Source organism: Schistosoma haematobium, chromosome 1 (assembly GCF_000699445.3).
Source record: "Schistosoma haematobium chromosome 1, whole genome shotgun sequence".
Classification (NCBI taxonomy): Eukaryota; Metazoa; Platyhelminthes; class Trematoda; order Strigeidida; family Schistosomatidae; genus Schistosoma; species Schistosoma haematobium.
Genome location: NC_067196.1, coordinates 89029459 through 89039980, shown reverse-complemented (window position 1 = coordinate 89039980; position 10522 = coordinate 89029459). Strand labels below are relative to the sequence as shown.

The window sequence follows — 10522 nt, the reverse complement described above, 5'->3', positions numbered from 1 at the left end:
ATGTCTGCTTCCTAGTGTGTTCTTGGGTCTTCTACTCCATTCCCCTTCAAGATTCCTAGTCAGTGTTTACCTCGTAATTCGGTTTGATGATTTCAGCAATGAATTTCCTATCGACTTCCAGCGTCTTTCCCTAATTCCCTCGTTAGTTGGAAGCTGGTATGTCCTCTCCCACAGCAAGCTGTCGCCGGTGGTATCCAACCATCGGACATTGAGTAGACATTCTGTAGACAAATGTTTATAAATTCATACGCATTCTTGATGATGGTTGTAGTGGTTCCCCAAGTTTCAGCACCCTACAGTAGAACTGTCTTGACGCTCGTACTGACGATCCTGAATTAGATATTGGTTGCTAGTCGTGAGTCCCACGAGTTATTCAGTTACAGGAATGCTGCCTTTGTTTTGGCAATCCTCGCCTTTATATCTGCATCGGATCCACCTTGTTCGTCGATGATGCTGTCAAGGCAGATACCTGGAAGTTTCCACCTCTCCCAGAGTTTCTCCATCAAGTGTGATTGGATTGGTGCTCTCCGTGTTGTGTTTGAGGGTCCTTGTTTTGCCCTTATATATATGCTGAGGCCTATTGCTGCTACACTTGTCTTGACCTGCATTTGTTGATGTGTATGGGATAGAATGACCAGGTCATCTGCGAAGACCAGATCGTCTATTTGCATGCAAGCCGTCCATTGTATTCCGTGCTTCCCCTCAGATATATGTGTCTTCATAATCATGTCGACCACCATAAGAGAAAAGAGAGAGAGGGAGTTATCAAAGTTGTCTAACACCAGTATTCACTTGGATTAAATTTGTCAGCGGACCTCGATACATGGATGTGCATTGTGGTTCGTCGTAAAGACTCCGGATGATGTTGATGACCTCAGCTACTCACTCTATAGTGTCGAAGAAGTTTTCATAAGTTTATTCTATCCATACTGTCGAACGCCTCATTCTCAATGAAGTCGAGGTTTAGTGACGAGTTCCATCCCATTGATTGTTCAACGATGATTTGTGGCAACACTATTTCGCCTGTACACGACCAGTCCTTTCGGAATACAGCCTGTTGATCTCGAAGTTGGGCGTCTACTGTGTCTTTCATCCGGTTCAGCAACACTGTAGAAAATCTTTCCTGATACCGATAGTAGTGTGATGCCTATGTAGTTCTCATACGTATTCAGATCTCCTTTCTTTGCTATCCTTCTTTCCAGTTCATCGGCACTTTTCCCCCCAAATCTTCCTGAATAGAACGTGAAGCATACGTGCAGTTGCTTCTATGTGTGACTTTAGCTGGTATTTTGTCAGGTCCTGCTGCTTTACCGCTCTTGATTTGTCTGATGGCCATGTTGATTTCTTCCGTCGTTGGTGGAGTGACATCTATAGGAAGGTGTGTCTGTGTTGCTTCAATGTTCAGTAGATTCAATCGTACTGGCCTATTCAAGATTTCCACCCATCTGTTCCTCTTGTTGAATTTCAGTGATTGGCTTGCCTTCTCTGTTCTTGACCGGTCTCGTTGGTTTACTATATTTCCCTGTCAGTCTCTTCGTATAGTTGCCTCATATTTCTTTCTGTTGCAGCTTTTTCCGCCGTCGTTGTTAGGTCTTCCATATATGATATCGCTCAGTACAAATGACATACCTACTTCAAACATTTATTTGCCAACGATTACTGACCCATCCCATGCTGTTTACAGAATGAACGAAAATAAGTTTAGAATTCCACTGTTACCATAAGTAAGAAATCCAAATTATAATGTGGAGTTTCCCATTAATGATGAGCGCAACGATATGATGTGGTCGAGTGTTAGTTGCAATTGTCTTAAGCCTCTGAATGTTTAGAAAAAAAGATCTGGACCCAACGTTTAATTTTTGGGCATTGTGTCAGTTAGTTGACGCGAAAATTCGAAATGACTTCCGAGTAATACCATTAGTAACTGTAAACGACGTGCTTTCATGACTATCCACGGACAGACAGGCAATCCAGATAGATTCGGTGTTTCTAATCGTTGTGAACGTCTGAGCTATATGTTGCACCCAAACAGTGGTTGCTGAAATTCAGACGGTTGGACCACGTATTCCAGATACAAAAACCTTAAAGTTATTGTTTGCGAAGTAGCTTTGATGAACGGAATACTTAAGTGAACATTAGAGAATTTGACGTTTATTTTCATTAATTTCATGTAATATCATTGTCCTCCTAATGAGGCAGCCATTAACATATAAGTTCACAAAAGTACGAAATTTTGGTTCAACCTTTAACTTTAAGACTGCTAATTGATACACGGTTCCAGCATCAAAACAATAAACTTAAATAACACCAACAACTTGGACAATGTAGCGAAAACTTCAATCATGACACACTGGAACGACTAACACATTAGTCAACTAAAACATATGCAACTAATGTTCGCCCATTTGGATTATACACGAGTCCTCAGCAAATAGTAGAGAATAAGTGCGACGTTCTAAACGTGACTGAATGAAGTGCCAACCTTTCACTAAGCCCTATATAGTTAAGCAAGTGTCAAACACGTTTAGTCTCTCACAACTAGGTTTTATGGCTAAACTAAGTAAAACCGAAGTCCTTGAAGTCACTAACTTCTAGTCTGATCCATGTTAGTAGATGCAGACTACTTGGTTGGGGTCCGCGTGACTATTGTAACCAATGATTGGAGACTCTGAGTGACATGGTTCAGAATCGACTATGGCGTAGGTGTATACACTATCTATCTTCCCTTAAACTATGATTAAGATTATTTCGCATCTTTCTCTCTATGAACTAATTCTTTCTTTCTGTACTATATCCTTACATAAAATCTTTCCTCTATATATTACACCACCGAGTTAACTGCTTCTATGAATCCGGTGTTCGTCTTGCTGTGCTAATGAGGTGTGACAACTTGGACTGATCCATGTATGTGCCTGGTTCTACGTTGTAACTGATTAACATTCGGAACCTAATGAATGAATTAAATCTAAAAAATATCTCAATAGCTTACTCTTCTATTCAATATGGATCACAAGAATAGGAAACCAAAAGACGAAGTGGAAAAAAAACAACCAATTTTATTAGTGCAAGGTAAAGTTAGGGCATATTTCTCAATATATTTTGATATTCGAAGCAAAAGAGTTTTACAATACACTTTTTTTTATAAATAAAACAGAAATATATTTGTGTTAAGCCCATGTAAATCTCGACTTAATCAGAACAACGTAAATTTATAACAAATTATTAATTAAGTACTTTAGTTGTGTTTTTTTTATATAAATTTTGTTCGTAAGGTTTCTCAACAAAATGCGAAGTAGAAAGATTAAGTGAAATAATACCAATAAAGAGTAGTATTATTATTAAGCAATTTAAGCAAATTAACCGACTGCTAAACAAATGAAGACCATTTTTTTAATCGTCATCACGATCACGTCTCTAAAAGAGAGAATTGATAATATAAATTAGATCTGTTCAATAATTCATTTGAAAATCAAAATATATAGACGCTTTTAATCTAGTGGTAATTATACGTAATATGACCAGATTGTTAATAACATTTGCTTTACATTTATTTCGATTGTGTAAAAGTTCTTGGTACTTAGTTTTATACAAACATCTTGGAAACCAAGTCACACAACAGGATTATTACTATCATGCAGTAAAATAATTAGTGGAAGTACTAGGTGAAATACAATAAATACCTGTCTAGAACTTTAATCACTTGCAATAATAAGAATAGTGTTAAATGTTGGGAAGTAGACAGCAAAACTCTTAAGTTACAGTTCACATTCAAAATATCGTAGAGATATAAAACTAGGAACATACCCTTTTAGAGTTGAGGATTATAAGAAGATGACGGAATATTTCGACAAAATCAATGAACAAATCCAACGTGTGCCTGAAACAGGGCAGAAAATAAGCAAAATTGAGAAAAAGTTCAGTGAACGCTTCATGATATTTTACACTGAGTCTTAATACGTAACTTGTTGAACTGTGATAGTCAGATGAATATCCTATCAGATTATAATGTTGAGTGTATGTTTTATTTCTAAGACATATATACTGGACCTACATGCACTGATATCCACATGATTGACTTGTAGGTCAGGAATGGCAAATCCAAAACAAACAAGTTTTAGCCTGGTAGATTAGGTATCAATGTTTCATCTCTGCCATTACCATGTCCCAGCTATTGGGACTTTACGGTTGTTGGATTATTTAAACTTTTCTTCAAGTGAACTTCCATTATTCGGTATATTAAAAATCTATCAGTTTAGAGCGGTAACCACTTTTAAAAACATAAAACTATTATTCTATTTATGACCTTATCTTACTGAGAGAATTCAGGTTTACACTATGACATGATACTCTAGCAAAGCACTCGGTATCGAACTGAACATAGTTGCAAAATCTCTATATGTAAATGATTCAAATTGAACACTCAAGCTCTTAAACAGGTTGAAGTGGAACCAGATACTAGTAACTGGATTTTATTTTATTTCAACGCAGTAACCGGAAGCGGTTGCACACAGAAATTGATACCTGAATGAAAGCGATATGTTGACTACTAATTTTTAAATTTTCGTATTTTGTTTTGATCAATCTATTGGTGAGTGGACAAGTTGGCCTTATTATCTTGAATAGAATGTAGGTAGTGCCACGTTGCATTTAGCTTTTCATTGCAATGAATGTCACTTACTATCTTCTGCTCTTTATCATGTTAATATTCTCTTTTGCATTGTAACAATCTGGGTAGACAAACATTCGTGTCAGCCTTTGACTGATATTTTGCATTAATCCCGACTCGATATGCAGAGTACATAGTGTTTGTATGAATTCTGAGGTCAATCAGTAGTGAAAGCTCTACCATGTAACTCAGTGAACTCACCATACAAAATCAGTATCCCCATTACGGCGCTTTTCAACAATTAATTGGGTATCGAAAATCACAAATGCACAAAATATAGCCAATCCAATGTAAAGTTCAGCGTTATATATGGCCGGAGAACGAATAAAGAGGTTCATGAAGCTAAATGTTGTCAGCAAACTGATTGCAGACATCAATCCAGCTATGGAACAAAGAGAAAAATTCCAATGCATCGACACCAAAAAATCGTATTAGTAATAGAACTACAACTTTTTATCTATCCAGTTAAGCTATTATTTAAGTTTTCGTTCATCTATGATGATAAATATTCACCTCTAACAAGCTTCATCTGTATAGGTTGTAAGCAACTGAGAGAACCCAAACAAACAAAATGAAATTGTCATTCTGCTTAAAACTTTATTCTTACTATTTTCAACATGCGACATTACCAAATATAGATCAATTGTTTCTTTATCACTAGTTACATACTATATAAGTCTTCGCTCATTTTGCATTTTACGGATTTACGCACACGTATGGCACAAAGCCGAGTGGATAAACCTGTATCTAGTAAATGAGTTACTTAAATCCAAATTGTACAGCTAAATGAAATATAGTGGTACCAACGATCAAACACAAACTTACGTATGTAAATGTCGCGGAGCAGTAACTCAGTGGTTAACGTGTTTGACTATCAACCAATTCGCAAGTTAGAACTCCGTCCTACTTCGTTTTGGGAAAATAGGCAGCATTACTAGTCATCAAACCTAGATTATAACTCGAAGCTAAATACAAGAATCTGTACCCGAGAGATAAGCAGTAGACTAGATCAGATGTGAACACTAGAAACTGAGACTAAATAATCAAAGTGTGGAGGACAATTTCCTAGCTAATAAATACAATAGTTGTTGATTTTGAAATGACAAAAATAACTGATGAAAACTAGGATTTAGATTTAACCGATATTTTATTGTCGGAACAACAATAGCACTCACAGTATCACAACTAGCGTGCCTTCGAGGTTAAGGTGTCCATCGTCAGGGGTGACTTTATGATTACAATATTCAAATAACAAAAAGCACAAACAAATGAATGGATTGAACTTGATATATTACTCAATAAAATCACATTCGGTTGTAATGAATAGCTTTCGGTCACTCGAAAGTGGAATTCTAATATAAAAACACTGTTTGTCCCTAGACAGACACTGTTGTGAGATGCCACAGCGTTTGACAGGGCAAGGTCTCTCCTGCTCATTAAATTACAATGAAGCTGATCTGACTCAGTGGTCGGTTTCGATATAAGAACATTAATTTATGATAGCTTAAAAAGGCGCTAAGCAACACAAATTTACTATAACTTAATAAGTTATTGGTTGATGTTTGAATATATTTTAGCACTACAAACAATTCACATAGGGTTTAAGACCAAAATAATCTATAGTGGGATGTATGAAGTGCCAAATGCAAACTCATATTCAACTTCAACACCATTAGACATGAAATACATCAGTACTTGCTATTACACATAATGGTTGGGTTAGAAAACATACAAAACAAGGCAATTAAGTCATCAGTGAAACAAGAAAAAAAAACAAACTCACCACCAAGATAGATGTAATATCGTTTTCGTGTAAACAGTGCTGTTAATGTGAACGAGACGAAAATCAAAGCAGTACCCAAAAGGGCAGTTGGAATAGTATCAGGACTGATTACTGACAAAGCTTGAAGAAGTGGACCAAAACCAATACCTAGAATGAAAACAGGTAACTAGAATCTGCATGATGGGATGAACTAGTCTTATGCATTTAACTGATAAAAACTACCACTCATTCACCACGATTGACGTGACTGCACTTTAATAAATACTGATAAAAAGTTTGAATCCTAAAACTCTGCTATTCTAAGGAAAGGAAATTTGAACAGCTTCTATAAGTTTGTAGAGATCCTTGGTAGGATCATGGACAATTATTGCTGAGTCTTTTGCTAGGCTGAAATAGTTGGTCGGTGCTTCTTGGATTTTTAATAGCTGTCTGACTAATATCAGTTTGTAATGTAAACTAACAAACAGTTTCGTAGGGAAAGCGACATTAGGCTGCTAGGTGGAATGAAATGACATAGACCTGATGATAAGTCGAGTAAGTATGTATCAATGTAGCCTGGACTAATTAAACGCCTATGAACAGCAAACAATTACGCGAGATGAATTAACCTGAATCAGAGGTAAGAAATGAGCTTATGTAGTTCATGACACGTCAGGAACCAGTTACTTGGAAAGTGATGACTAGAAACTAATCCAAATTAACAGGACCTGCTTGCACTACAAGTCCTTACAAGTAGATGATCGTATCATTTTACTTATATTTGTTGCATTCCCACGTTATCTTAATTCTTTATGAGAAGGTTTAACGGATAACATTGTCGTGTTACGGATTGAAGACCAACAAGATAGGCAGACTAAAACCACCTTTCAGAACTACACTCAGGACAAGAAACTCTTACCTGTAGAAAAACAGAACAAGAAGAAAGCACCAAGTCTAGAATGAAGGGTTTCTCTTGAGTGTTGTGTGAAATAAATGAACAAAGAGCTTCCAAGGGATAAAATGAATGACAAGACCACCAAAGAAGTTGTAATCGACTAAGAAAATGGTGAAAAAAGTATTAATAAAAGTGATTATAGTATTATGAGATGTGATATAATGCACAGATAATTATGACAAAATTTTAGTGGGATTTTGAAAGAGCAAGTGTAACAGACGAAAACAGATATGAATCTAGCTTTTTAAGTCTTGGAACATCCTTCAATTTAGCACTGACGCCACTTACCATTGCTTTCCTTACAAGCAGTTTTATTTGGTTCAAACACAGTCCTGCTATGACAAAACCTATGAGGCCTTTATCGCTAGTATCTAAAACACTGGATGCATAAATGGACACAATTGTGACTGATTTTAAGCCATACCATCAAGCGTTCCTGACTAGTGGTTATAATAATCGTATAGGTTCTAAGCTGGAAGTCTGCAACTACCCAAACGACTCGTTTTAACAGCTGGTGAATTTGCGGACCAATGCCATATTCTTACCTACTAAATTTATTAGGACATAAAAACATTGATAGAAAGGGGTACCAAAAGCATATGCGCCACATAATAACAATGAGGTTGTGAAGAGAGAGAATGTAAAGTGAGGATAATAAAAAGGACAACAGTGACCAGAAATTAGTGTATGAGTGAAATAAGTGATAATAATAATAATAATCACAATAATTGGAGTCAGTTCAGTTGGGAAAAATATAACCAGAAAGAATTCTCTCATTTAGAGGAGTTACGTTTACTTTCACGAACAGAAAGTTACAGCAGGATCGCCACTGGTCTGATAACTTCTCTAACCAGTGTTGCACCATTTCTAGGACCCCAACTAGAGATTCGTGAATTTACTCATACCAGCCATTATTGCGGATAGTAGTGGTAGTTAGACATGAGTAATACGCTTCAAATGCAAGACGATGAAGGTTCATGGGTTCATTAACTATGACTTTTCCAAGTAAAACCTCATACGTAGCCTGAGTCACCTACTTTGTAGTGACGCCATATGTGAACAATGTTACGAAAACGCTCATAACTGGACAACTACAACCTGAATTTTTCTCTACTTTCATGAATTATACCTACATAGATTTGTCGAAAACCACATTTTTAGGGTTGTAAGAAATGACAATTTATACTTTGAAAACTAGTTATCCCAAGATGACATCAAACATATCCTATCTTACACTGTGAACAAGCTACTCGTGTATACTCGATTTTTCCTCTAATTTACAACTGGTAGGACCACTTTATGATTTTTTTTCGCTTTTCTGTGATGAAATATGTCATCTCAGATGAGCGTACTAAAACCGTTTTTAACATGAACCCTTCGACTAGAAGCTTACGAAAGTACAACAGAGCTAAGCTTAACAGCAGTGCTCAATTGTTTGTGGGTATTTTTTAAATAAGAACTAAACGGAATACTAACTTAAGTAGGAAAAATGTTAAAGTAAGTAGTCAACAAACAGCACTTAAGTTCCTTAAATATTTAGTTGTTCTCGACTCACCAAACTAATCTTAGGTTAGTTTGCATCAACACAGAACCTGGCATAATTGTGAGTCAGTAAAAGTTGCTTTATCATCAGATGAAATTAACAAAAACAGTAAACGAACTAAAACGTAATAGTAACGAGAAATTAGGTATTGAAAGCATGGTTTGTAAAGATGAAAAACGTATACGCGAACCAATAATGGGACTCGGAATCTACGGCAAGACAAAGCAAACGCATCTGCGTCACTAAGATCGATCCCGAAATGTCATCAATTGCCTTCAAACGATGAACACCACTGCTGTATAGATTCAAACCAGACGGACACAGTTCAATTCGACTGTTAGTGACCTCCCTGATTTATGTTAAATCCTGTAATTGATGTCCCAACCTTCACAAATCAGTGGATAACGCTTATGGCCAATCTTCAGAAAAGCCTAATGCCCTAGCTTCATCAACCTAAGACGGCGGCTGTTCTCTGTATACTCTCGGTGGTATGAATTTTATTAATAAAGTCACGACCCACAACATCGCTTTGAGAGTCATGTTTTAGTTGGTGACATCGTTTATTTTCTGCAGATACTTTGATTGAGGATTAGAAATAATAACTGGACGATTCTCCTGTGTCAGTAGTGTCACTTATAGATAAAACGACTGTAGATTTCCCGGTAGCATTGAGCAATAAACGAACTTCAATTATTCGTAAATGCATAGAGTAATTACAGTTTAGACTGTACTACTGTTAATCCAAATAGTTATACTATTACTACACAGATTTATAGCTTTACTACAAAGGACGGATTAGTAACAGTAACCAGTCTTCAACTAAACTAGTATTTAATATAAACGTAACTCACCTGCAGAAAAGAGTTTATTTGAAATAAGTATGCCCCAACACATGATATTATCATACCAACAGAGAGGGTACTGTATACGTTCTTAAGATGGACTTGAACATTTTTGTCACTAAGGTGGAGTAAAGCTGAGTAAGCACGATAAACTTACAGATCTCGAAAATTAAAAACAGTCCCCAGATTCATCCTCTGGGAATGCGAGTAGCGCGACATAGCCAACAGAATATACGTGTACTAAGAACGAAAGGAGCTTTTTAAAACAAGGGCGTACAAATTTCAACAGCTTCCTCTCACGGTACATTCATATTTCAATATAATTAAACGGGGTTAGTGTAAGCTGATTTACATTTTATTACTAAATATCGGTATTGGAGTGTAGCTTCTGTCCTTTGATAATATCTAGTATGATGTGTCAAGATGATCTGGCCAAACTATTTGTTGATATATGTAGTGTTCAAACAGTTCGAACTATTGAACACGAAAAATAAGTTTACATTAAATAAGTCTTCATGTTTATAAGCAGTGGATTACTGGCACTTCTGGATAAATAATTAGATAGTGAAACGAACAGCAATGAAACTGTCTTAGTAAATACATGTTATACACTGTATTAAGAATAAATCAAGTCTCCATTAAGAAGACAAAAATTAAGGCTCGTTCTCTGATTTAATTTTATTGTGTGGAGATAAACGAATCCCCGGAACAAGTGGGTTTTCTGGACCTTTGATAGTTCTGATGGTTCAAATGG

The 10522-nt window shown here is 36.3% G+C and overlaps 1 protein-coding gene across 1 annotated transcript; it reads right to left on the bottom strand.

The window, feature by feature from the left end:
• Positions 1-82: 82 nt before the first annotated feature.
• Positions 83-10234, bottom strand: TMBIM6 (Bax inhibitor 1). The gene is made up of 7 exons (XM_051209977.1): positions 9926-10234; positions 9778-9886; positions 7348-7483; positions 6450-6596; positions 4868-5048; positions 3805-3877; positions 83-3414 (listed from the first exon to the last, which is right to left on the bottom strand). The coding sequence occupies exons 1-7, from the start codon at positions 9985-9987 to the stop codon at positions 3391-3393; spliced, it is 732 nt and encodes a 243-aa protein (XP_051075462.1). The 5' UTR covers positions 9988-10234; the 3' UTR covers positions 83-3390.
• Positions 10235-10522: the final 288 nt, after the last annotated feature.

Excerpts from the sequence above, each read along its gene's own strand:
- TMBIM6 (XM_051209977.1), bottom strand. The coding sequence starts at position 9,987 with ATGTCGCGCTACTCGCATTCCCAGAGGATGAATCTGGGGACTGTTTTT. Across the intron at positions 9,887-9,925 it reads GTTTTTAATTTTCGAGATCT|TGACAAAAATGTTCAAGTCC; the intron begins GTAAGTTTATCG and ends ACTCCACCTTAG. Across the intron at positions 5,049-6,449 it reads ATATTACATCTATCTTGGTG|CTGGATTGATGTCTGCAATC; the intron begins GTGAGTTTGTTT and ends TTTGTTCCATAG.